Source organism: Pseudopodoces humilis, chromosome 12 (genome assembly GCF_049639895.1).
Source record: "Pseudopodoces humilis isolate 2021_Gansu_Grassland_sample_001 chromosome 12, ASM4963989v1, whole genome shotgun sequence".
Classification (NCBI taxonomy): domain Eukaryota; kingdom Metazoa; phylum Chordata; class Aves; order Passeriformes; family Paridae; genus Pseudopodoces; species Pseudopodoces humilis.
Genome location: NC_142211.1, coordinates 3,775,849 through 3,803,541, shown reverse-complemented (window position 1 = coordinate 3,803,541; position 27,693 = coordinate 3,775,849). Strand labels below are relative to the sequence as shown.

General features: G+C 45.7%; 1 protein-coding gene across 1 annotated transcript in view; it reads right to left on the bottom strand.

Moving 5' to 3' along the window:
* Positions 1–12,686: 12,686 nt before the first annotated feature.
* LOC148183289 (uncharacterized) overlaps positions 12,687–27,693 on the bottom strand; it is a 30,802-nt gene continuing 15,795 nt past the window's right edge. The window contains exons 2-3 of the mRNA XM_088061384.1: positions 24,731–25,289; positions 12,687–13,043 (exon numbers count right to left, since the gene is read on the bottom strand). Coding sequence (XP_087917510.1) covers positions 12,687–13,043; positions 24,731–25,289 — 916 coding nt within the window. The remainder of the gene's footprint in view (positions 13,044–24,730; positions 25,290–27,693) is intronic.

Here is a 27,693-nt window from a genome sequence, read left to right as displayed (position 1 = left end):
ATCACTCACATCCCCAGTTTTGGCCGCCTTAAGTATGTACATGTGAGTATTGATACATACTCAGGAGCGGTGTATGCCTCTGCTCATGCAGGAGAAAAGTCTGTGCATGCTAAACAACACTTAGTGCAGGCCTTTTCCGTATTGGGAATCCCTAAAGAAATTAAAACAGATAATGGCCCAGCGTATAAATCCAAGGAGTTCCTGGAATTCGTCCAGCAGTGGGGAGTGGAACATAAAACTGGCATCCCCCACTCCCCCACAGGTCAGGCTGTAATCGAGTGTACACACCAGACGCTCAAACAAGTCCTAGCCCGGCAAGGTATTGAAGCAGTGTGGATGTCTCCCCAACAGAAACTCTGTAAAGCTCTGTTTACCATTAACTTCCTAAACTGCTCATTTGAAAACATGAATCCTCCTGTGACTCGGCATTTTAACACTGGTGATCAGTTTAAATTGTCACAGCATCCACCGGTGTTAATCAGGGACCCTGAAACTTGGCAAACCAAGGGTCCCTATGAACTTGTCACCTGGGGGCGAGGTTATGTGTGTGTATCCACCCCTTCAGGCCCCCGATGGATTCCTCAGAAATGGGTAAAACCTTTTGTTCCAAAGAATCCAGCACCAGCAAGAAGAAGAGAGAAGCAAGTGGCTGTTGCTTCCAAGAGAAGACGCCGCTGAAGAGGGCAAGAAGAAACCTCTCTAGCCTCTGACCTGCATACTGTAACTGTGAATATGTTTTTAAAAAAAATTTCTGTTTCCTTTTTTTTAGAAATAACCTACCTCTTACTCAAATCCATGTTTCTCATTTTTGTATAACAGAAAAGGGTGAGGTGTTGTAGTGTATCTAAAAATCTTGGTACCTCCCAAGGGTAAAACTCACCTCTGGTTTGTGTAATGTGAGTTCCTACCTGAGAACCTTTCCCTTCCCCCTTCCCATTGGCTGTGACCTCCCTGCATCCCCTAATCACCCCTGCCCCCTGGTATAAGAGATGAGACCCAGAGCATTTCGGTCTCTCTCTTGCCCCGGATGGACGACAGACAATAAACCCGGGATTACTCCAGCAAGTTTGAGCCTCCTGTGTCTAGATACTTTGAGTCCGTGTTGTATCCACTCTAGGACCCCCTGCGCCGCCTGTGCCTTGAGACGAGCAGGCTCTCACCACGGGGGGTGGGACGGAGGGGTCCCATCGGGGAGGAGGATTACAACAGTGGATAATGCAGAAAGATGGAACAACACAATGTGTACCTCAGGGAGATCTGATTGTTGGGTGAGGATCATGAATGAATGCCCTTGTCTGTATATAATGTATGTGTTGTAGAGTAAAAATAGATATATTAATTTTGATAATAAGTTGACGATACGGGGATAAAGGGTGGAATGTCCTGGGGTGAGTTTATGATACTGGTATCCCAAATCGTCTGGTTTATATTTTATATTAAGTTCTGCACCTTTAAGACTAGCTCTGAGAGCAAGGGCGGGGGGCGGGGGAAGAAGAAGCGTGCAGTTTGTGTTAAAGGAAAACATGCACTCCCCCACATCCCGCTCCTGGACTGTGGTGTCTGCAGAACGGACTCACTGCAGGACTGAGCTTCTCTCTGGCTTTTAGTTAGTTTTAGCTACCTGAGGCAGAGGAGTTCTCTGGACCTCTTTTTTTCTTTTTTTTTCCTGGATCTGTGCAAATCTGCTTTGGACTGAAAAACACCCAGCCAAACCCCGGGAGCTCATGCTTGTGGCCCACTGGGGCCTGGGCCTCGGCACTTTCCAACACCGGAGGGACTGATAAGAACCTGAGCGAGCCAAGCCACATCACATAAAAAGGACTTTTCTTCCTAGATTTGCCATTCCATCCAATAGCAAGAGGTTTTATTATTTAATGTTATTCAATTTCTGTTAAATAAACAGCTTTTTCCACTTCTCTCCAAGGAAATTTTGTTTTCCTTTCCCAGACCAGTTGGGGGGGAGGCGTCATTTGAATTTTTTTTTCCCTGGGGAAACCCCCATTTGGAGTCTTTTTCCCAAATTTGCCCTAAACTAGGACAGGTGCACAAGAGTAGAAAAAGTTCACCAGGCACAAGAACAGGATCTAACTGATTTGTTTAAGCCTACCCCTCGATCACAGGAACAAGATTCAGACTCAGATGGAACCCCCACCCCCCTGGATAGCCCTGTGTCTTCCTGCACCAGAAAAAAGTCAGCTCCAGTGGTCATGCAAGCTCCTCTCCAGGAGGCAGTAAAACCTGAGCAAGGGACAATGCTAATTAAGGTACCTTTTTATACCACCTATTTAGAGGCATGCAAGAGGGTTGCCAGGGACTACTGGAATGATCCAGTAAGTGTATCCAAACACTTCCACTTTATAGTAAGACAACACAATCTTAACTGGAATGACATACAGCTATTGTTAGAATATATGACTGAAACAGAAAAGCAATTAATTTTAAAAACTGCCGGGGATTTGGCTGAGGATTATTATAAAACCACAGGGGAAGACGTTAAAGAATACCTCCCCCTCCAAGACCCAAAATGGGATGTGAACAAGTCTGCACATACAGAAAAATTAGAGGCATACCAGGGGTGGATCTCAAAATAAATGGAAAGGGCCATTCCCAAAACCATAAATTGGTCAGTGTTATACACAATCGAACAAGGTCACTCTGAGTCACCATCTGAATCCTTGGATTGACTGAGGGATATGATGTGCTGCAATACACTGCTGAGTCCTGGGTCAGAGGTAAGAATGCAACAACTAGTTTCTTTGTTCTTGGGCCAGTCTACAGGAGATATTGGGTGCAAGCTTCAAAAGCTGAATCTTACAGAAAGCAGGAACCTTGAAGTGTTGCTGGATGAATCTTGGAGTGTTTAGTAACAGGGAAGAAATGTACAAGCGGAAAGAAGGAAGGGTGGTGGTGGTCGCCAGGGAGGAGGGAGAAAGAAAACCCTGATGGGGACCACCCCGACTAGGCAGGGACCGGTGTGCATTATGCAGAAGGTTTGGCCACTGGAAAGACAAATGTCCGGAAAAACCAAAGGATAAAGGGAGAGGACAGAATAACCAGTTCGGCTACCTGGGGTGACCCCTCCACAAACTCAACATCAGCTTCCCAATGCTGAGTCTGGGGATCTCTCCAAGTCATCACCAACTTGTAGGACTCCTCAGATTCATCAGTGAACACTGTAAGAGGTTTGAGTGGCCTGCGGCTCCTTTTCTCACGAGGAATGAGGTGGAATTCGTCATGAAATAATTTGTGCGATGGTGCGTGGAGTGATATTTGCCCACTGTAGCTGTCCAGAGCTAACTGGAGGTTAGCATTGCTCTGCAGCAGGTGCTCCAACATCTCCTTGGTCAATTTCTCAGGAGAGTGCTTTACCTTTTCAGAAAGTTTGATCAGGAGGTGAATACACACAAAGTCACAACCAGCCAGTTCCCGCAGCCTCACCATGGCCTCTTGGATCAGCTGAGCCTTCAGCTCTTGTGGCTTGGTGATAGTTTTGGGTAGTTGGTGGGAGAGGAAGACCCACTCTTTGATAAAGAGTGAATCTCTCTGCCCTTTGGCCCATTGGAATATCAAGTCATGTAAGTGTGGCACTTTCCCCAGGACAATGAATTTCAAAGACAGCTCAGGCTTATAGCGATGAGCCTGCCTTTCAGTCAGAGCCCTTTGTGCTTCTTCAACTGTGTTTTTTGCTTCTGGGGTCAGTTCCCTGTGAGAAAGCAGCTCTGTCTCTCCCTTCACTAAATTGAGCAGAGGATTAGGTCCCCATTACTGAGACGCAGACAAAGTCTGACCCAGATCAAAGACCTGCACAGGGAATAGAGATCTGCTAGGGTTTTGGGATTACTAATGATTTCTAATTTCTGTGGAACAATGGTCCGAGCAGTGATCTCCAGGCCCAGGTACTTCCAAGGCGGCATTCTTTGAACCTTGTCCTCTTGCAGTTGGAATCCAGCAGAGCTTAAAACTTTAACCACTAGGTCAAGTGTGTGTAGGAGTATAGTGTCATTGGGACATCACACTAGCACATCATCCATGTAGTGTAAGATGATGGCTTCTCTTTTTCCAGTGCATACTGGGGACAGTAATGAGGCTACATACCATTGGCAGACAGAAGGACTGCATTTCATCCCCTGAGGTAGTACTCTCCAGTGGTACCTTTTCATTGTGGCCTCTTGGTGGACCGTAGGAACCAAGAAAGTAAACTGTGATACATCTGCTGGGTGTAGGGGAATTTGGAAGAAACAGTCTTTGATGTCTAGGACCGACAATTGCTAATTTTGTGGGAGCATTGTCAGAGAGGGCATCCCAGGATGGAGTGACCCCATGTCCTCAATTACTTTGTTTATCTCCCTTAGATCCTGAAGGAGGCACCACTTATCCTTCCCTGGCTTTTTTATTACAAAGACCAAGGAATTCCAAGGGCTGGTTGTTTCTTCTATGTGCCCTTTGGCTAACTGTTCCTCCATGAGCTCTTCGAGCACCTTGAGCTTTACTTTACTGCATGGCCACTGATTTACCCAGACTGGATTATCATCCAGCCACGTTAACTTTTGGGTAGGGTGCTCCACAGTGGCCGCTTCTAAAAATCCTGGGGAGTCTCAAGGATAATTAGTTTGACTCCCCACTGGGACATGTTGTCTCTCCCCCACAAGGGACACTTGTAGTCAGTGAGAAACAGATGAACACTGGCCAATTTTCTGTCCGGCCCCTCAATTTAAACAATGCTCTTAGAGACTTTTTCCAGTTTTACCCCTCCTACACCTTGGATTTTGCCAGCCACAGGTTTAAAGTCCCAATGTGCAGGCCACACCCTTTCAGCTATGATAGTCACATCTGTCCCCGTGTCAATCAACCCTTCCACATGGAGATGATCTGATCCATGGGTTAGGTTGCATCCCATGATGGGTTTATCCTTGCCAACCACTTCTGCTCAGTAGATGCCAGGTGTTTTGTCATCTACTGGGACCTCCGCTGGAACATGAATCGCCTAGGAGATGATTTTCTCCTTGGCTAAATAGAAGGGTTGCTGAGGACAATGCGCCAAGAGAGTGAGGTGTGTTAGGTCTCCCTTAATTGTCATGGGAGCCACCTCAATCTCCATGGGTGTGTGCTGTGTCCCCAATAACAAAATACTCAATATCCAGTCCTGCCATGTCTCGTTAATTGTCCTGTAGGTCAACTCCAATGACTGTCCAACGAGTAGACCTTAAAAGAAAAGCTTTGGCAGTTAAAAGTCTGTATCGCTTTGAGGCTGCCAGACTTTGTTAGGCATGCGTTCTCCACAATTATTTTTCCGCAGTCCTGCACCCCGCTTCCCTTCCTCTCCCTTATCAATTAAAAGAGAGGCTTTTCTTATTCTAGAGCCTGCTGCATTTATATCCTTGTGCTGGGCAGGGCTGCACTCTAGTTCCAGGTTTTTTTTTGGTTGGCTACTGCTTCTTTTTGGTGTTTGTCTCATTAAAGGACTTTTGGATTGGGTTCTTTTTCCCTTTGAACTGAAGATTGACGAGAGGGAGGCTAGTTTTCTCTTGTTCGGTTTCAGTTGTTTATTTTTTCTTATCAGCATTACAAGGTACAAGGAGCTATGTGCACTATGATAGTAAAGGGGTAAAATGGCCAACAAAGATCTTCTTCAAGGTCTTTTATATGTCCATTTACCCAATTAACAGATGCCAACTAAATTATTTTTCTTAGTGACCCAATGACCCAACACCTGTGTGCTGCACTGCAGCATTTTTTACCCAATCACCTACTATTACCCAAAAACCCCTAGGAGAAGAACATGAAGAAGAAAGAAGGACAAGAGACAACACCCTAAACTCAAACTCTGAGGGTGTTAGGAGACACCAGAAGAGGTCTCTGAGATCAGCAGGAACTAACTCATGAGATGTTAACATAGTTCTTACCATTCCTTTAAGGATTTCACTATTTTTACCAAATTCACTTTGGACTTTGCAAATTTCTTTTATATTTCAGTAAGAGAAAGGTTGATAATGTCTATTAATCCTTCTTTTACCAATATTTATTACAAGAGCAGTTGAAAGCATATCTTCATCATCCCCAGGGTCTTTATCCCCTGGGTTCCCCTGCCCACTCCCACCCCTGCAAGGGCCGGTGGGCCCTGCCCCACCACTGGGTCCCGGGAGGGGCCCAGCCCTACCTCCGCGGGAGCTGGGCGGGGATCCACCCCCCCCTCCAGGGAGAGCAGGGTGGGGATTCACCCCCCACCCCAGGAGGGCAGGGCCAGCACACCCTCCCCTCGCTGCAGGAGCAGGGGGCCGACCCGCCGCCCCCACTGTGGGAGCAGGGTGGGGACTCGCCCCCTAACCTGTGGGAACAGGGGACGGAGACACTCCTCCCACCCCAAACCCCCCGTGGGAACCAGGACTGCAACACCTGCGAGCAGGGTCACTGGGTGACGTCAGGCCAGGAGGGAACATGGTGGAGGTGGGAGGGATGTCTGAGGGAAGGAAGGGGTTGTGGGCGGGGTAAGCGTTGTGGGCAGGGACCGGTGGGCAGAAGGGATTATGGGAAGGGGAAGGAAGGGGTTGTGGGCGGGGTAAGCGTTGTGGGCAGGGACCGGTGGGCAGAAGGGATTATGGGAAGGAGAAGGAGAGTAAGATGGGGGTCCCACCACGTGGCCAGCTGGCACATGGTCAGCACCATCTTGGACCCCAACCACATGGTTACAGGGTGGTTCATCACTTTTAGAACTAACAGAACACTGCAACTGAGGAGTAACAATCGGGGTAAAAGGGTTCAGGGAGAGATCTCTGCTAGTCTGCTCCCAACTACCAGAGACAGGGGGCTGAAAGAGACACAGGGAACCAGGAGAGCTACAGCCAAGCCTGGTTTCCTTCATTTCTTAGGCTGCTCCATGTATCTCTTTCAGTTCAGGAGCAGAGAGTTTGGAATAAGGGGTAGGGGAAACGGGTGAAAACTGCTGTGACTGTCCCTTCCCTGTTAACCAGCTCTTTTCAAATTAAAAGGAACAGTGGGAGAAATTTGAAAGCCACTTTTGTCTCCCTGTTCTACTTTAAGGGTTAACAAGCTTCCGATTCTGTCCCAGGAAGAGACAGAATCCACATTGTTATAAATTTGTATTGTGATATTGGCTTTCGCAGATGAATATTATATGTTAAATACTTTTTAGCTATGTATGTACTTTTTTCTTGCTAACAAGTCTTAAGCTTAAAAGAATTTCCTAGGTACAAGGCAAGGAAACCCCAGAGGGCAAGGACAGTGGGGCCCAAACTCTTATCAAGAGAACAATAGAGGCCAAACTGTTATCAGCGGAAGATATGAAACCCATCTGTCCTCAGGGGAAGGATGATGGCCCCGGACTGTTATCTGCCCTGACCATTTGCAAAAAGAAAGGAAACCAAACTCCAGAAAAATGCTGACCAGCAAGAATAATGATGACCAGCAAAAAATATATGCTGACCAGCAGAAAATAAAACTGTGAAAAGCATGATCCAAGAAGGCGGAACCAGGGAGGGGACATGCTTGAATATGCATTAACCCCTCACAGCAAAGATGGGATAAAAGGGGTATCCATGGGATACCAGGTGTGCTCTTGGCAGCGTGCCAAGGCACCCGGCCGTTTTAACCCTTTGCTTTATTTGTTATGTCTCCTAATTGTCTTTTATTTATATTAAATTCTTTTTATAATTTATTAAGTGAATCTCGTTTTTAAGAACATTGTGAAAAACGAGGTTCACATAATTTTTATAGAATTTAAAAGTTTAATAAAAAAACAATTAGGAGAGAAAAAGTAAAGTATACAGATACGGCCGGATGTCTCTGCATTCAGCTAAGAGAGCACACCTTACTAACAAAGGATTGTCCCTTAAAAACAGAATTCTACTACATATCCATAAATTCTCATACATATCCATACATTCTTTTTAGGATCTTTGGTGTTCTTCTGTTTAGTTTTCTCTTGCCCCCTTCCCAATAGATCAATCTTCTTGGCGCCATTGAGATTTACATTCTCTGATACCAGGAACGCAATAAATTCTTCCCCAGGGATCTGGTCACTGCTGTCTTCATCTGGATAAGATAGTTTACAAATGCAGGAGTTCTCTAGCTATTTTTTTCTTAGTCTTTGGGTTATACAAACAAAGACAGTTTTTATTTTAATACTATGTCATAACCTAACATATATGTATTATACTACTATTTCTAAATTTTATTAATAACAGAAATAAAGAAAACTATATTAATACAAAAAAATTTCTCATTCTTATATACATAACATTCATCTTAATATTTGCAAAAAGCCAATAACATAAAATGTATCTATAACAACATCTAGCAGGGCTATCTGTGGAAAGTGTCGAGACAGCCATCAGACAAACTGTTTCAACCTAGTTCTAGAAATCTTAACATTTGTACTACTTAAAATCTCCCAAACTTGGGAGTTTAAACTCCTTTCATGTGCAGACAGCCGTAAGCCCATTTTGATGTTAAAAGCTATAAGCACAACCAGTCTACCTTCTTTCATGGCAAAAACAAGACAGTCTGCACCAGCAGGCTTCTCTCGGTTCGGCTCCCCCCCTCCCCCACACCGGGGTAAAGGACCAACTGCTTGCCAGAGAACCCATGGTTCCATTAAATTCAGCCGGCAGCCGTGCGGGGAAGGTGGTGCTGCTTCTCCCCTGCATTGAGCCGAACTGCTCATGTGGCAGCCACACAGCCGAGCCAGGAAGCACGCGGCTCACAAAACACCTGTGCCGCGCGCTCAGTGCCACGGTGTTGAGAAACCATGCACCGCTGAGCCACGGCGTCTGGCACGGATTAGAATAGCGATTGGGCTGGGCCTAGTGATAATGATTTGTATGAAGTTTATTACTATTTAACACCGCTCCACTCTCACACCGGGGGAGATGCTCGTCCCTCTGCAGTCCACTGGGGGGCAGAGTTTTTAGCAAGGACAAAAGATAAAATGGAGGATACTCTCTTCTTCCCAGGACAGTGTCCCAGCTTTAATCTGAATGGTTCCAGGGCAGAAAAGAGACTGAGCCCAGCTCACACTGGATTTTGAACAGGGAGAAAGGGGGTGGGGGGGGAGGCAGGTTACAACCAATCGGGAGGAACCAAAGGGGAGGAGTGAGGGGGAAGGGACTAACACAGCACAGATCAGAGGGGCAGCATCAGGGATAAACCATGTAACATAATACAATACAACAGTTTATTAAGGTGCTGGAGTCTGTTCCAGGTATGAATGGTTCATGGCTATGGTTATGCACCCAGTTTGTTAGAGGAGGAGCAGGGGATGAGGCTTTTCAGCCTTTCCTTTCCTTCTTCTCATCTGAATCTGTTACATCACTATTGGAGAAGGTTCAGTTCCCCCTGAATGGTAGAGACCATCTTTCTGGTATTTAATCTGGCAAGTTTCCTCTATACAGTCTGCATCTTCTCTAGTATGAGGGCTGAGATTTCTAGAGGGACTGATGAGACCCCTGACCCAGGTGTGGAAAATCCTGAGTGGTATGGAGAATAGGAGGATATGGGCCAAATTCTGAAGCAATTTTCTGACCCTATAGTTTGGGACTTTCCACATGAACAAATTTAGAACCCAGCTGAGATGGGGAAGTACCTGAAAGAGAAGTGTCATGATGACTCCAAGGAGAAAAAGATCATTGCAGTAATCTGGGCCCTGGCATATGCTTATCGTACACCGCTAGATACTGTAGGGCAAGAAACAGGGGAAAGGGGACAGGGACATAAATCAACAGCTACCCCAGTCACTCAGGCTGCAGCCAACACCCCAATTACAAAGCTGGTAGTTAAACCAGACAGCAAGCCTCAACCAGTGGCTGCTGCTACTAGCACGAGAAGCAGAAAGTGCACAGACAGATTGACCAGTAGATGATGATGATGATGATGATGATGATGATGATGATGATGATGATGATGCGGGAGAAGGACCCTCAACACCTCCTGACATAAAATCAAGAGTCAAAGCAACTGGCAAAAGATCAGAGGCTAATATTGAGTCTTTTTCCCTGAAAGACCTTCATGGACTAAGGAAGGATGACACTCGGCGACCTGATGAATCTATCATCGGCTGGTTAGTCTGTCTTTGGTATACTGCAGGTGAGGCCACAATTCTGGATGGCACTGAAGCAAGGCATTTGGGTTCCCTGTCACATGATCTAGTTATCAACCAGGGGATGATGAGGGGGGCTAACCCTCACAGTCTCTGGACATGGGTCCTGGGAAGTGTAGCACAAAGATATCTGTGTGTAGACGATCTCTATATGCAACAAACCCAGTGGAAAACCATCAAACAAGGGATCCAACACCTGAGAAAAATGGCAGTGGCAGAGGTTGTCTTTTCAGATGACAGACCAGCTAGAAATCCAGACTTGGTTCCATGTACTTCTGTGATGTGGTGAAAACTGAAACGACTTGGGTCACAAGAATACACTTCTGCTTTAGCAATAATGAAGCGGGATGACAGGGATGAGACTGTACTGGATATGGCAAAGAAGCTCCGAGCATATGCAGATGCCATGCATGGCCCCACACATACAAGAATTGCAGCTGTGGAAACATGTCTGCAAAAATTAGAAGATACAGGAGAATCACAAGAAACTTAGAGAGGAGATTAAAGAGGACCTTCTCCAAATTTCAGCAGTATAGATAAGAGGTCCCGGTACTCAGCGCAGACATTCCCCAGACAGGGAGAAAAGGTATACCCCACGTGCTGAGCTCTAGTTCTTCCTGCATGATTGCGGAGTAAACATGAGGAGATGGGATGGGAAATCTACTGCGGCTCCAGCACAATGGGTGAGTGAATTGAAGGAAGGCAAGAATCAGAAAGGAAGTTCCACCAAAAGGGAAGCAGCTTCAGTTGCCCATAGCCAAACTGCCAGGTATGATGATGATATGTCCGATCCCCTTGAAGGAATCTCCAAGACATATACCCAAGGAAAGAGGATAACCAGGTGTAGAGGGGCCCTACATCTAGCCAGGTGACCTGGGGTGATTGTGATGTTAAATTGTATCCCCATTCGTCCACCTAGCCCAGAAATAGGCTTTATATCCTTAAAACTTGATCTAAGAGTAGAAGTGAGTGGAGGAGATGTCGCTCTAATTAGGAACGGCTGGGTAGAGGCGACACAGACTCTCAAGGAGTCAGAACAGGAGAATTCCTTAGTTTATTGCTTCAGCCTTTTTTATAGACTGGTTCGTGGAAAGTACAGAAACGAAACTCTTATTGGTTAGTTAACTGCTACATCACCATCGTTGGTCAGTGGTGTACACCACCTCCTGACTTTCTCCTGCAAGGAAAACAAGAGGACAGACAAACAGCACCTGGCAGTTGTTTTCTGTCTCTGAGGATTGTTTTGAAACCCTCCTATGAATTTCTCAGGCTAGCTCTCAGGCAGGGAGCAGTTTCTGCAGGCTCCCTGCAGCTTGCTCCAAAGCTAGCATCCATAATTCACCCTTTTTGCTTAGGAAAAATAAAAATTGCACGGTGTTGTAATTTCCTGTTGAGCTCTTTACAGGAAAGAGAACAAACACAGCACAAGAGGTTTCTTCCACTAGAAATTGGAATGGATGCTGATTTAGAATGTTGGCTTATGTTTTGATGTTTAAGAATTGTTTTCTTTGCAGGATTTGATGGTTGATTTTAATATAACTAATTCAGTGAATTAATACACACACTATACAAAACACTGTTAGTCTGTTTAAACTGACAGTCTAACATGTCGATAGAAAAGTTTAAAAGAACACCAAAGTGATAAAACTTACATTAAGAACACTTAGATTTAAACTCAGTGAAAGTTCACTTAGTTCTACTATGTAAAATCTACTTTTTTGCTGAAAGGACAATTCAGCTGACTCTGCTAATTGCAACAGTTTGTGGTTGGGTAGATGATAACTAATTTGTCGTGAAGAGTTTTGTAGTGCGCTCTGTAATCAGTGAAGCAACTAGAAAAGTCATTTGCGGTGTGGGGATGGTTGCTCCATTAAGTTCAGGCTGCTGTTGCTGCTTCTAGCAGGTTGCCGTGGTAACAAGGTTGCAGCAGTTGATCTGGGCAGCGGCTCCGCCCGCGGCTTGCTGCCCCTCCCCCGCGCCGGCCGGGCACGGGGAGGCGGCGCGGCTGCCGCGAGGGAACGTTTCCGATGAGGGTGGCAGTGACGGGGCTGGTAGAACTCGGCCCGGCGCTCACAGTACGGTTCGTGCATGCGCAGGTCGCGCGGGGGAGCGCAGGGGGGCCTGGGCTCTCTCTCCCCCCCCCCCCCCCCCCCCCCGCCGCTTTTCAGCTGGAGCGCGGGTTCGCGCGAAGTGAGCGCGGCCGAGCGCGGAGGGAGCGAGGTGGGCGCGGGGCTAGCGCGGCCCGCGCACGCGCGGGGCGAGCGAGGCCGCCGCCCCCCCCGCCGCCTTCCCGCCGGCACTTCGGACGCGGGGGGGGCGACTTCCCCCCGCGGCGCTGGCAGGCTTCACGGGTGGCTGCGAGGGCTCTGCTCCCCCCGCCGCGTCGCGGGGGGTCCGCTGCTTTTGCCGCGGGTTCGGCCCCAGCTCCGGCTCCAGAGCTGGGCCCGGACTCGGCTCTCGCGGCCGGCCGGTGGCCGCGGCTGGCGGCGGCGGGCAGTGGTGTCCCGGACTCGCTTCTTCCTCCTTCTTTTCCATCTCCTTTCTTGTTTTCTCTTCGCTGCTGCTGCCGCCGATGCTACAGCGGCGGCGCGTCTGCGGCGGCTGCCCGCGGCGCCCCGGAATCGGCGGCGCCCCGCGCAATGGGCACGGGGGGCGCCAAAGAGAGGGCTTTTCGCGGCCGCGCTGGCGGGTTTCGCTGATGGGCGCAGAGCGGTCTCTCCCCCCGTCGCTGCAGCGGGTCGTGCCGCAAAGGGCGCGAGCGGAGGCATCTCTCGCGGTGCCGGTGGCGGCGGTGCTTGCGGGGCCGATGAAGGTGCTGTGGAGGGCGCGGCGGAGCTGGAGAAAAGGTTCTCCGCGGCCCCGCTGGCAGGTACTCGCGATGCCGGCGGAGGCTCCGCGGCGGCCGCTGGCGGCAGTGCTCGCAGCGCCGGTCCTGGAGGGGGAGATTTCTGGCACACGGGCTGCTTCTGCTCGCGGCTAAAGTTTTCCAGGGGTCTGGGCAGAGCCAAGGGAGCGCTACGCTGCTCATCTACGGTCTCATCTCCCAGTTTCTCATCTTGTACTAGGGAGGCACTCCTGGCATCTAGGTTTTTCATCCCGGCTTCACTGTTTTTAGGCTGGCACTGTTCCAGCGCCTTAAAAATCACTCCCCAGGTTGCTGCCAAGTTGCACGCATTGGTATTTCCCGCAGCTAGCTCAGTCCACAAGTGATCTCCCATTGATAGCCAAATTTCAAGGTTAAACGCATTATTCATAGTTATAGTAAACTCTTGCGCTTTCACCCAGTGGAACAAAGCACGCATATCTTCTTCAGGAATACAGAGTCCCATGCTCAGCAAGGCATCCTGCCATGCAAGGCAGATAAGCTGCTCGTTAGCTGAATTACAGTTCTCCATTATGAAAATCGTTTACCTTAACGGCTCTGCGAACGCGGTTGCGACGCTATCGGCTCGCTATCGGCTCAGACTCGGGGTTTTTGAGCTCTGCTTCATTAAGATAAGCCGTTCCAAGCCCGCTCACTGGCAGGGCTCCACTATCCCGTTGGTTCCAGACCAGTGTGAGAAATGAACTTGTAAAAATTCGTAAAAATCTAAATAAATGTATATAACAATACTATAAAATATAAAGTACAGTATGACACACAAGCCCTTCCCAGATCTAGCCACGAATTCCCACTCAAAGGATAACGATCCTAGCCGGCGCCCATCAACAAAAGAATAGACAGGACGCGGCCCATCAAGCTGACAGGAAAAAAAAAAAAAACTCCTCAAACTGACAAGGACAGGCTCGGTGACCATCAACGGGGAAGAATAGGCAGGACACGAAACATCAAGCCAAAACGGAGAGGCACCGACGAGATATTCATCACCGGACCCGAACACCTCGCCTTGCGGGCTACCGTTGGGGGAAGCCATCAAGTAAACAAAAGGAAAAATCCAACCGAAATATTCATCGGCTCCAACCCGGATCCAGCCATCCCATCCGGATGGCCTGAACCACAAGAGCCACTCGGAATTTCTTTACATATGAGGAGACTCGGTCCGGACGTCCATTCGACTCTATTCTCCAATGCCAGGAAATCAATTCATACGACAATCAAGGACTGTTGATGAATGGTGCCTGCCTGGAATTTGGCCTCAAGGCTAAAAATCCCTATAAAAACCCCGGACAGTTTACCCTCCTTCGTGGATTTGGGAACACCTATACCTTTGGGTATAGACCCCTGTCCACCCAGCGCTGCGCTGTTTGTTTTATTGTGGTTTTCCCTCATTGTTTATTTTTTTTATAAAAATTGTTTTATAATAAATTGTTTTTATTTAACCCAAATCTGCCTTTGCATTTATAACAGATTGGTGCCGTGACTCGGATCGGAGAAACTGCGGGGAATCTCGCTGCCCAGGACGGGTACCCCCGCTGATTTTGGCGGCCTGGTGAGTTGAGAACCCCCGTAGTTCGTTCCGATATCCGAACCAAATTTAGGCGGAGGTAAAAACCACAATAAAAAGGATAAATCCGGATCGGAGAGCTCGGAAGGCACGGAGCCTTCGGGAGCCGCGGCTTACTTTGCTCGTAAAACGTCTAGTGCGCACAAGGGACACCCACCCAGAAAAATAGCTGTAAGTACTGCTGGTTGAGCGGGCGATCGGGCGAGTGTGTGAGACGTGATCTGATCACGAAGCGAGTGCGGACTTCAAGGTCGCGTTTCCATCCTCCCGCGAGGGAATTGGCCGGCCGCGAAGGAAGCGATACAGAGTGAAAGTTTTTTTTTTTCCCTCGACACACACTGGTAAAACCTGAGACCAAAGGGTGTCTCGGGAACTGATCGCAAGGTACTAAGAGGGGAAGGGACGTCTTGTCGAGCTCGAGGCTGGTAAACCCTCTTAGTAACGGACCCAGGGAGAGGTCCAGGGAAGAATCAAAAGTTCCGATTACAAGAGACCTCAGCTCAGCTCGCTGAAAGGTGAGTATCGGCAAATTTTGATTCCTAAGTACACAACGCAGAAACTGATATCGACTCACGGAGAAGTCGAAGAAAAGTAAGAATATATTTGCGAAGTATAAGGCAGAAAAAGAGTAAGCTTCAAGGAAGAAGCACAGGAAAAGATTCCTCCGATCAGGGGGAGGAATCACCAGACATCCCACTGGAAAGTCCCTTGGGGTGGATGCTAAAACACTAGGAAGATTGTCCCCAGAGGAAGGGGAAATCAAAGGAGAAATTAATACATTATTGTATGGAGGTTTGGGGAGGACAGGAGTTGAGAAGTCACCTCACTTGGCCAGTGTTAGGCACATTTGAAAAATGGACGTGTAACAAGTTGTTCTCCTATGTGGAGAACAAGGTCCCCTCAGATCCTGAGGAGAGGGAATACGCTAAGCTCTGGGTAAATGCCAGAGTAGGGCTATTTCCAATAAAGCAAAAAGAAAAACGTGAGTCGAAAACTGAGTCCTGGGAACCCCTCGATCACTTACCACCCCCGTATCGAGGACCAGCGGGACCTTCCTCTGTAGATCAAGAAATGCCCACAGCACCCTTGGGCCCCCGAGACCAACCCACTGAGATACGTGTGTCTCAAGCGGGAGACTCGGGGCCAGCAGCGATGCCGGCAGCCCTTCCCCTTTCCCCGCCTGTAAACACCGTAACCACAGCAACCTCCTCGGAGGTTTTTTCTGCGCAAGGCTGGGGAATCACCCTATCCATCCCTGCCGGTCCAGCCGCCACAACCGGGACCCTCCCATACAACGGAGGGGACTCCTCCCTTCAACCGGGTGGCGGCAAAATTCCCACCATTAATAACAGGGAGGCAACACACAATCACCAATTCCCCTCCCGCAAGTAGAACCCGTTTAAGAGCGAGAATGATAGATAATGAATGGGGAGAGAGTGAAGAGGGGCACCGGTTGCTCCCTCTTAAAGAAGTACCGACGGCCCCGGGAGTGATCGGTTTTGTGAATGTCCCCCTTAACTCTGGAGATGTAAGAGCATTTAAAAAAGAGATGGGGCGGTTGTTAGATGACCCTCTCGGAGTGGCTGAGAAGTTAGATGAATTTTTAAGGAGTAACATTTATACCTTTGACGATCTTATGGCAATCCTGAGATCACTGTTTAATCCGGAAGAAAGAGAAATGATTAAACAAGCCGGGATCAGAGACTAGGACAAACGCAATCCACAGGGGATGCCAGGTAACCAGAAATGGCCTAGCGCAAGCCCGAGCTGGAATGCACAGACAGAGGAAGGCAGACGGAACATAATGGATTTAAGGAGCATGATTGTACAAGGTATAAGAGAAGCGGTCCCTAAGGGCCAGAACATTAGCAAAGTTTTCAAAGAGTGTCAAGGAAAAAAGGAACCACCCACTGAATAGATCGAGAGATTACGGCGAAGTTTACAGATTTACTCTGAGACTGACCCGAACTCTCCTGTGGGGGAGGTTCTGTTAAAAACACAATTTGTTGCTAAATCTTAGGAAGATATTAGGAGGAAATTAGAAAAGATTGAGGGGTGGCAAGATAAAAGTCTTCAAGAGCTCCTAAGGGAAGCTCAAAAAGTGTACATGAGAAGAGAAGATGAGAAGCAGAAATCGCAAGCTAGAATTTTAGTAACAGCGGTAAAAGAAGTCCAGAAACAAGAACAGATGCAGGGTAAGTTTAAAACACTACCCGGAAAAAGTCGAGGTTCTCACTGGGCAGCCCCGGCCCCACGGAGAGAGAGCCCGGAATGCTACTACTGTAAAAAAGTAAGACACGTTCAGCGGAATTGTAAACAAAGAATAAAAGATGAGAAAATTTTTCAAGAAGATTAAGAGTGTCAGGGGCTCTTTAATTTAGAAACCAGAATATCCAAGAAGCCCTTGATAAAATTAAAAGTGGGCCCCTAACGACAAGAAGTAAGTTTTCTTGTAGATACTGGGGCAGAGAAAAGTACCCTGCAGAAATTGCCATACGGATGTGTGGCTAGCAGAGAAAAAGTTTTTGTAATCAGTGCAAAGGGAGACCCCTTTGAAGTGCCTGTAATAAAAGATGTGGAAATAGAATCTGAAAATAAAATTTGCTTAAGGAATTTACTATTAGTAGAAGAAGCAGATTACAATTTACTGAGAAGGGACATGATTGTTGCTTTAAGAATTAATATCTTGATTAAAAATTCTAAATTAGTAGTGAAAATATTTAAGTTGACTCCTAAAAATGAAAAGAAAATAAACCCTGAAGTATAGCATTCAAAGAGAGAAGGGAGTTGAAACAAATAATTGATGACCTCCTAAACGGGGGTACTTTAGAGCCTTGCATGTCTCAACACAACACCCCCATCCTGGCTGTAAAAAGACGGATAGTAGCGTCCGATTAATCCAGGACCTACGAGCGGTAAACGCTAAGACCCGGACTAAATTCCCGGTGGTAGCCAACCCCTATACTTTACTAAATAGACTCACACCAGAAGATATGTGGTATAGTGTGATTAATTTGAAAGATGCTTTTTAGACTTGCCCTCTGGATGAAAGGAGTAGAGATTATTTTGCATTTCAGTGGGAGGACACAGATACAAACCGCAAGCAACAGCTAAAGTGGACGGTCCTCCCCCAGGGGTTTGTGGAGTCTCCGAACCTTTTCGGACAAGCTTTAGAACAAATGTTAACCCAATTTGCTCTTGAAGACAGGACAAAGCTTTCACAGTATGTAGATGACTTGCTAATAGCTGGACCGACTGAAGAGAGTGTGAAGAAAAGCACGATTGCCTTGTTAAACTTTCTAAGAAAGAAAAGTTTGAAAGTATCAAAATCCAAGCTGCAATTCACAGAGCCTGAAATAAAAAATAAAATACCTCAGACATTAAATATCTCAAAGAAAAAATTAGACCCGGAGAGGGTAGCAGGCATCCTTGCATTGCCTGCACCAAAAACAAAAAGGCAAATTAGACAAATTCTAGGGCTCTTAAGATATTGCAGGCAGTGAATTGAAAGTTTCAGTAAAAAAGTGAAGTTTTTGTATGAAAGATTAAACACTGACAAGCTGAAGTAGACTGAACAGAATGAGTCTAATTTCCAGAAATTAAAAACTGTTCTTATGACTGCCCCGGTACTAACTCTACCAGATACGAATAAAGAATTCCAGTTGTTTGTGAATGTGAGTAAACAAACAACACAGGGAGTCCTGACTCAGGAATGGGCAGACAAAAGAAAGCCTATAGGCTTCAAAGATCTTAGATCCAATCAGTCGGGGTTGGCCTACGTGTTTACAAGCAATTGTAACAGTGGCTCTGTTAATAAGAGAAGCAAGGAAAATAACTTTTCCTCCCCTGGTAGTTTACACTCCCCACGATGTGAAAAAACATATTGCAGCAAAAAGCAGAGAAGTGGCTGACTGATTCCAGGCTTCTAAAATATGAAGCCATCTTAATCAGCTCACCCGGTTTAGAATTGAAAACCACTGCACAAAAAAAATCCTGCTCAGTTTCTATTCAGAAAAATTAGTACATGATTGTTCTAAAATCGTAGAGCTGCAGACCAGATAAGTTACATCAACGCAAACTGTGATTGTTTTCCATTTATACATTTTAAATGTGCTTGTTGTAAACAAATTTGAGTAACCCACTGTTGGGGAGAGTACAAACCTAAGAGACTGTGTACCAATTGTCTGACTAAAGAACAGGAGCTGACTAGCCGTCTCTTAATACTTGCCACCAGGGCGGGATTGTTGGAACTCGACTCTCCTGAGTGGTTCCTACTTTTTCAAAAGGGGATAAGAGGGAAACTAGACTCCAAGGCAGAGGCTTTGGAAATTGAGTGCCGAAAGACAGTAAAAGTACCGTGCAGGACAGACACGATTAAGTCGTCTCGGTGGGCTACCTTTAAAAGGAGATACACCATAAGAACTACAAGGGCCCCTGAAGAATATCCTTGCTGCCGAGAAGATAGTAATCCCCGCCGTATATTTTTATACGGGCGAAGGGCAAGGCAGAGGGATACACCGGTGGGGAATCCTGATGTTCCTGAGTCTAGCCGTGTGCTTAGCCGAGAGAATGATTCCCGAGGTACCTCCGGGGGAGCGTCTCCTGGGGAAGTGTGAGCAGTGTCAGACTGCCACAGATACCAGACGAATAGTTAACTACTGTCCTCCGGAACGTTGTTTGTCTAACAGCACTCAGTATAATCTTTGTGAATTAAAGGGGAAGGTCCAGTGTTACCACTCAGGGGCAAGGCTTAAGAACGGGCAGTCTAAAACTCCTATGAAAAGAAAGACTGAAAATTCCCATTTCAGGTATAAGAGAGAAGTGGAAATGATTCCCCCAATTCCAATCTGCAGTCAATGTAACAAAACGGTCTAGATAGGGGGGAAAAGACAATCCACCTTTTTGGCATATTATGCGGTTAACCCTTTATGTTACAATAAAGCGAATTTAAAAATGTGTACCATGGGAGGGAAAGTATATTGGGAAAGTAAAAATTTAAAACATGAAAAAAAGGCTTTTTTTAATAATGAACCGATAATCCTTGATTTGTTAAAAAATAATGATGACCGGGTATGTTTGCAATTCGACCCAGTATTCTGCTTCTCCCGGGATGAGGAAGGGGTGGACCCTGAAAACAAAATGAAACAATTAACCCTAGAGTTAAGGAGGCGAGAAGCGGAGGCTCGGAAAAAGAGGCTAGAACAGGAAAGGCTTAATTCTCTTAGTGAACATTATGAGCAATTAGAGAAACAATACAGCAATTGGGGGTTGCCAAACCCCAACCAGAATCTTTTCATAGATCTCATGCAAGAAATAGCCACAGAATTAGGTCTATCTAACTGTTGGATCTGTGGTGGGTTAAAATCAGCTGAAAGATGGCCTTGGAAGGGAGAGGGACTTACCCCAGAGCAACTCTTAAAATGGGAAGGCTCTAAAATATCAAAAACAAAACAAAGACCAGAAGGATGGGTTATAGACCAAAGAATAATCGGTACTGTCTGCATTAGCAGAGAGGGAAAAGAATACACTGATTTAGTAGGCTATGCCCCGTGTGTAAGCACACTCACGGTGAATTCGGAAAGCAAGACTAAAACCTGGCAACCTGAACCACCCGCGGGCTATTGGAGTCGCTCCCGGGGGAATAACTGTGAATGGATGGAAATAATTGGACTTTGCTGGTACAAAAACTCTGGGGCCAATCCCTTCCATGAGCTAATAGGATTAAAAGAATATTGGGATGATCCGGCAAAGTTGAACAAGGGTTGGGAAGCTCCTGATGGTATATATTGGATATGTGGGAAAAAAGCTTATAGCGAGCTACCCAGAAAATGGAAAGGATCCTGCACACTTGGAATAATTCGGCCCTTTTTCTTTACTCTACCTAAAACAGAGAGTAAATCATTGGGAGCCCCTCTCTTTGAGACATTAAACAGACAAAGGAGGGAATTAAAACGGGAACTACCAATAGCGGGAGGCAACCAAAAGTGGAAAGAGGAAGAATGGCCTGCCGAAAGGATCATTCAATATTACGGGCCCGCTACTTGGGCAAACGATGGCAGCTGGGGTTACAGAACCCCCATTTATCTCCTCAACAGACTTATCAGATTACAAGCGGTGGTAGAGATAGTTTCTAACCACACTTCAGAAGCCCTAGAACTCCTAGCCAAACAACATTCACAAATGAGAGCTTTTGTATACCAAAACAGACTAGCTCTCGATTATTTGCTAGCCGAGGAGGGAGGAGTGTGTGGCAGATACAACGAATCCGAGTGTTGTATGGAAATAGACGATTACGGAGAAACAATAAAAGGATTGGCTGCTGAAATTAAAAAGGTAGCTCATGTGCCAGTCCAAAAATGGAATTCAATCCTACAAGCCTCCTGGTGGGACCAGATATTCGGGCAAGGGGCTTGGTGGAAGAAGCTAGTATTTTTCATCACTTGTTCAGTTGCCGGAATCATTTTCCTTCCCTGCTTAATTCCTTGCTTCATCAGACTAATTCACTCTGTTGTGCAAGGAATGCAGATTGCCACACTTCCAATTGATCCTGAGAAAGCGCAAGGGAGACCTACTCCTCTCTCTAAACTAATGAAATTAGAGGAGGAAAAAGAAAACGAAAATGTGATTAAAGCCTTAAAGAAGTTTGAAAATAAATATAACCTGGCACAAGCATATAGTGAGAATTCGTTAACAGACTGGGAAGAAGATGAATGTGAGTAAAAAAATTATAGTCCTCCCCTGCAGAATTGGATGAAATAACACGAATTTTTAATGTAATGAATTATTAGGCGGGGGACTGTGAGAAATGAACTTGTAAAAATTCGTAAAAATCTAAATAAATGTATATAACAATACTATAAAATATAAAGTACAGTATGACACACAAGCCCTTCCCAGATCTAGCCACGAATTCCCACTCAAAGGATAACGATCCTAGCCGGCGCCCATCAACAAAAGAATAGACAGGACACGAAACATCAAGCCAAAACGGAGAGGCACCGACGAGATATTCATCACCGGACCCGAACACCTCGCCTTGCGGGCTACCGTTGGGGGAAGCCATCAAGTAAACAAAAGGAAAAATCCAACCGAAATATTCATCGGCTCCAACCCGGATCCAGCCATCCCATCCGGATGGCCTGAACCACAAGAGCCACTCGGAATTTCTTTACATATGAGGAGACTCGGTCCGGACGTCCATTCGACTCTATTCTCCAATGCCAGGAAATCAATTCATACGACAATCAAGGACTGTTGATGAATGGTGCCTGCCTGGAATTTGGCCTCAAGGCTAAAAATCCCTATAAAAACCCCGGACAGTTTACCCTCCTTCGTGGATTTGGGAACACCTATACCTTTGGGTATAGACCCCTGTCCACCCAGCGCTGCGCTGTTTGTTTTATTGTGGTTTTCCCTCATTGTTTATTTTTTTTATAAAAATTGTTTTATAATAAATTGTTTTTATTTAACCCAAATCTGCCTTTGCATTTATAACACCAGCTTTCTCTGTAGGAAAGCCCGGGAGAATTCCACTTACCCCTCTGGGGGGAAGGTCTGGGGGGAAGGGCTGGTGCTTTTCCCCCCCCCCCCCCCGCTCGCTGCTTACCCTCAGGGGTTTAGCAGATGTCATCACGTTGGTAGCTTTCAGACCTCGGGGGTCAGTAGATGCACTTCACGTCAAGTCACCAGATGTCGTTCTAATTAGGAACGGCGAAAAGAACGACACAGACTCTCAAGGGAGTCAGAACAGGAGAATTCCCTAGTTTATTGCTTTAGCCTTGTTTTATAGACTAGTCTGTGGAAAAGTACAGAAAGGAAACTCTTATTGGTTAGTTAACTGCTACATCACCATCGTTGGTCAGTGGTGTACACCACCTCCTGACTTTCTCCTGCAAGGAAAACAAGAGGACAGACAAACAGCACCTGGCAGTTGTTTTCTGTCTCTGAGGATTGTTTTGAAACCCTCCTATGAATTTCTCAGGCTAGCTCTCAGTCAGGGAGCAGTTTCTGCAGGCTCCCTGCAGCTTGCTCCAAAGCTAGCATCCATAAGAAGAAGCACCAAGTCTGTTATCAGAGACTGTACTTGCTCCCCCTGCATCCTGGGACTGCCGTGCTGGATATGCTGGAGCTCCAGTATGAGCTGGAGTCCAAAGCAGCAGAGATACACCACTACTGACATTGCTAATGCATTTTTCTCCATTCCCCTGGCCGCAGAATGCAGGCCTCAGTTTGCCTTCACATGGAGGGGAGTGCAGTACACTTGGAACCAACTGCCCCAGGGATGGAAGTACAGTACCACCATCTGCCATGGACTGATCCAGGCTGCACAGGAAAAGGGTGAGGCTCCGGAACAACTACAGTACATCGATGACATCATTGTGTGGGGGAACACAGCAGCAGAAGTGTTTGAGAAAGGAGAGAAAATCATCCAGATACTCCTGGAAGATGGTTTTGCCATCAAGAATGTTATAAACGCACTCAAGAGAGTGATATGGTAAAAAGTTTATTAATTACAGCAAGCAAGCAATAAGCAAAAAATCAGCGCTGGGCGGCAGGGGAGTCTCTACTCCTTCGGCTGCCGCACGTCCGATTTCCGTGTTCTCCCTTTTAAGTGGTCCGGCTTCCGGGTTACGTGTCCTTTCTTGGGTGTCTCTGCGCATGTGCCTCCGGTCACTGGTGGTCGCTTTTTGCCTTCTGGTGGTCGTAGGATGAAGATCAGGAGTCTTCCTCTTTTGACCTTTCCTCACTGTTCTCCTTTTAAGGCTTATCTGAGTGGCTTAACTTTCTGGAATTCAAGAGAGCTTGCAAGGCTGTTCTCATAATTATACAGACGTCAGCAGCAGCCTTCAACCTCATCCCTATTACACAAAGCATAGTTTTGCAAAGCATCGTATCTTACATGTTTAGGCGAACAAAAGGGTCTCTATTTATTACAATTCCCCCCTTTTTCTATTGCTCACTTTTGTTCGTTAAATCTTTGTAGTTCTCTTTTACTTAACTCTAAATAATCTTTTGTCTCTTCCCCATTTAAGGCTTCATATTTAGCTCGTATTAGCATAAGGTGAGCTGCTTCTAACCTGCCTCTCACAATGCTAATGTTTTTGTTAAAAATACAAGGTCCAAACATAAGTCTTAAGATTAGTAAAATTAGCGGTCCTGCTATAGTAGATATTAGAGTTGTTAACCAGGGAGAATAGTTAAACCAAGATTCGTACCAGCTTTGTTGCATTTCTTGCTCTCTCTTTCTCTTTTCCAGTCCTTCTCGTAATTTAGCCATGGTTTCTCTTACTACCCCACTTTTATTTACATATACACAACATTCTTCTCTAAGTGCTGCACATAGGCCTCCTTGCTGTAAAAATAATAGATTTAATCCCCTTCTGTTTTGTAAGGCTACTTCAGCCAGCGAGTCTAGGGAGTCTGTGAGGTCTTTTATAGATTTATCAATTCTTCTTAAATCTTCATCTACTGAAATTCTAAGCTCTCTGAATCCCTGATGCTGATTTATTAAGGATGCTACACCTGTTCCTAATCCAGCCCCTCCTATACCTAGCAATACGGCTACTGTTAGTGCCGTGAGGGGTTCTCGTTTTACCAACTTTGAATTTTGGTATTGTGTATACATATATTCTTCAGAATGATAAATAATCCGGGGAACTATTATAACCTGTATGCAAAATTCATAGGTTTCATTAAAGGCTGTTATAAAAACACATGGGGTTATTCCTAAAATGTTACAAACCCATTTAGTATTAGGTGCTGGAATTAGCCACTGAGCTGGCTTACTAGGGTGATTAATCTGTAGTTTTGTTTGACATAAGTGAATTTTATCTGGGGGCACATTTCCCACACATTTTCCTTTTCCAGTAACTCGAGATAATGTTATTCCTGGGGTGTCTTCTCTTCCTGATTTCCATGAGCAGGCGGCAGGATTAGTGCCGTTTGCTCTTTTTGGTTCTGCTATGGAGCCTATGGCCTCATAAAAGGGTGGGTTAATGTTATATCATAACCAACATTCTCTAGTTAAATTTGGGTGTGTGTCATTTAACACTTTAAAGGTAGCTTGCAAAATTTTCCAAAGAGCCTTGTTTCCATATTCTTGGGATGTCCCTATCGTGATTGTTATTTGGGTGCTATTTTCTAGTTTTTCTGAATGGTTATTTTGATTCCTTACGTTGGGGTCTACTGCTCCCCACACCACTGGATTCGGTCCAACAAATCCCGAATCATGGGGAACTACTTCTTTCTTTATAAGAATGTGCACTCCCCTATCCCTTCCAGGTTCCCACACCCTGAGACCCCAGGTTCGTCCTAATAACCACCCAGGGTCTTGGGATTGTGTTATATTGATGTAGTGAAATTTGCAAGTTCCAACATATGTTACTGCCCCCGAGGGACCTATCCAGGGCTTTATGCATCCGTGTGGACCCCTTTCAACCTTTAGATACTTATCTGGGTTCTGTACCTTCCACCCCATGAAAATTGTCTCACAGCCCCAATATTTACAATAAAATTCGCCAGGGTAATTACAATATCCTCTGCCTGGATTAGAAGCTGGGCACATATATAGTACCTTATACCCAGGCGGTTTATAACTAGTACCCTTCCACTCAATGAGAGAGTCTAGTGTAACTTGAAAGCTAGGGGCTTCAGAGGTGATCTGTGATTGGATAACGACCTGGTCTTCCCATCGGATTAAGGACCAATTGAAGGGCTCGTGAGTCTTACTTGCACTAATATTAAATGTGCTAATTAAGATTATAACTGTTACTGACTTCTTTAATAAGCATTGGCTTCCCCTACTATAATAGAGGCTTTTCTTTTGTGAGGTGTCAATTTGGATTCCCCAGAAATTACTTCGCTGGGTTGTCTCATTCCCACTCTTGTGGCATTTCCAGAACCATGATCCTTTGGTCCCATGTATATTGGAATGCTTCCCTCCACGGTTTTTTACTCCTCTGCCTCCCTCGTCGACCCGGTTGCCTCGGGACACGGGGTGTACCATCTTCTCGACAGCAAGAGTACTCTTCAGGAGGGGAATTATTTCCTCTTTTATTAATTCTTTGTATGTATTTTTCCCAACTTTTATGCTTTATTAAAGGGGTATAACACCCTAATTTCTGGAGCCACCGTCTGCACAACCCAGCTACTATATTTGCTACAAAAGGCGTAGGTTCGTTTGGATGATAACAATAATACAAGGGATTGACTTCTTTTGAGTAGATGGCCCACCACTTCTCTGATCCCTTTTCAAATTCTCCTGCTTGTATTCTAGTTACTAGAGCCCAATCAGTGAGATCCCTCTGGGCAGTGTAGCAAGAGCTACACACGCCTCTTGGTGGGTAGCCTCTATGACAGTGGGTCCACCAGAGTTCTTTACATATTATACATTTAAAACAGACAAAAGGGTAACAATTTTGGCATAACATACAGCCTATTTTAACACCTCTATTATATATTTCCTCACCACTAGATGGAGGTATCTTATATTCTATATAAAAGCCTCTATGTAATTTATTATTCATAAGTTTCTAAGCCAATTAATAGTTCTGGGATGTTATTTTGTTCGGGATATCTTAAGTCTCAAGTCCCCAGCCGGGCTCCCCACTTCTCAGTTATTAGATTTTAGTGGTTTCACAAGTCCTTTTATTCGACTCGCATGTGTCCAGCCTTTTTCCGCTGTTCGAACTGCAGAGTCAGTTGTTAGTAAGACTTGATACGGCCCCTCCCACTTCGGTGTTAGGGGATTTTCTTTCCAACTTCTTATCAGCACCCACTCTCCGGGTTGTACCTGGTGTAATATAAAATCCAATGGTGGTCTTTGAGCTAGCATCCCTTTTTCCCACAATGCCTTTTTAAACTTCATTATTTTTATCAAATACTCATTGATGTATTGATCACTCACATTTGGATGTGTTTGAACTTCTATATTATAGGGCATACCGTATAGCATCTCAAAAGGGGAAATTCCCAAATCTGCCCTTGGCTGGGTTCGAATATTCAGAAGGGCCAGTGGAATACACTTAACCCATGATAGTTTTGTTTCCATTACTAGCTTAGTAAGTTGCTTCTTTATTTCTCCATTCATCCTTTCCACTCTCCCTGAACTTTGAGGGTGCTAAGTGGTGTGTTGTTCTCACTTTATTCCTAATACTTCTGGTATTAACAAAAAATTCCTCAACTCAATTTTTGACTCTGATTCTATCATCACATTTTTAATAACCCCCACTTCAAAGGGTTCCCCCTTTGCCCCTACTACCATAGTAGTTTCTTTGGATATACTACATCCTTTAGGTAAAAACTGAATTGTTGATCTCTCAGCTCCAGTATCTACCAAGAATGTTATTTCTTGGTGCTGGGGACCTACTTTTAACTTTATCAAGGGCTCTTTCTGATGTTCTCGGGTCCCCATAATAAAGAGCCCCTGACCCCCCCCTAATCTTCTTTAAACATCTTTTCATCCTGGATTCTTACCCTACATTCTTTCTTAAAGTGTCCTTTCTTTCCACAGTAAAAACAAACTTTAGTGTTCTGTCTTTCTTTTGAATCTCTGATTGGTCTCTGTTGTTTCCCTTTCCAGGTTTGATCTCTACTTTCTCTCATAGCAGCCACCATCATCTTAATTTGCCGCTTCTGAGCCTCCTCTTCTCTCCTAACATACACTTTTTGTGCCTCCCGCAACAGCTCATCCAAACCTCTGTCTTGCCACCCATCTAATTTTTCTATCTTCCTCCGAATATCCTCCCAGGCTTTTGCCACAAATTGTGCTTTAAGCAATGCCTGCCCCAATTGGGTGTCTGGATCCATTCCTGAATATAGTTGAAAATTCTTTCTTAGCCTTTCTAACCATTCTGTAGGAGTTTCATCTTTCTTCTGTCTCTCATTAAAAGCTTTATTGATATTATGACCCCTCGGGACTGCTTCCCTAATTCCTTGAATTATAATAGTCCTCAAATCCTGCATATGTACTCTGTGTGCTGGATTTTGATGATCCCAATGGGGATTTTGGAGGGGCCATTTTACATCTGCCAGTGGCCCCTGGGCATGCTGAGCATCCCAAATGCGCATTCCTTCCCTTCTAATCATGTTTTTCTCTTCTGCCGTAAATAAAATATTTAAAATAGATTGTAATTCCTC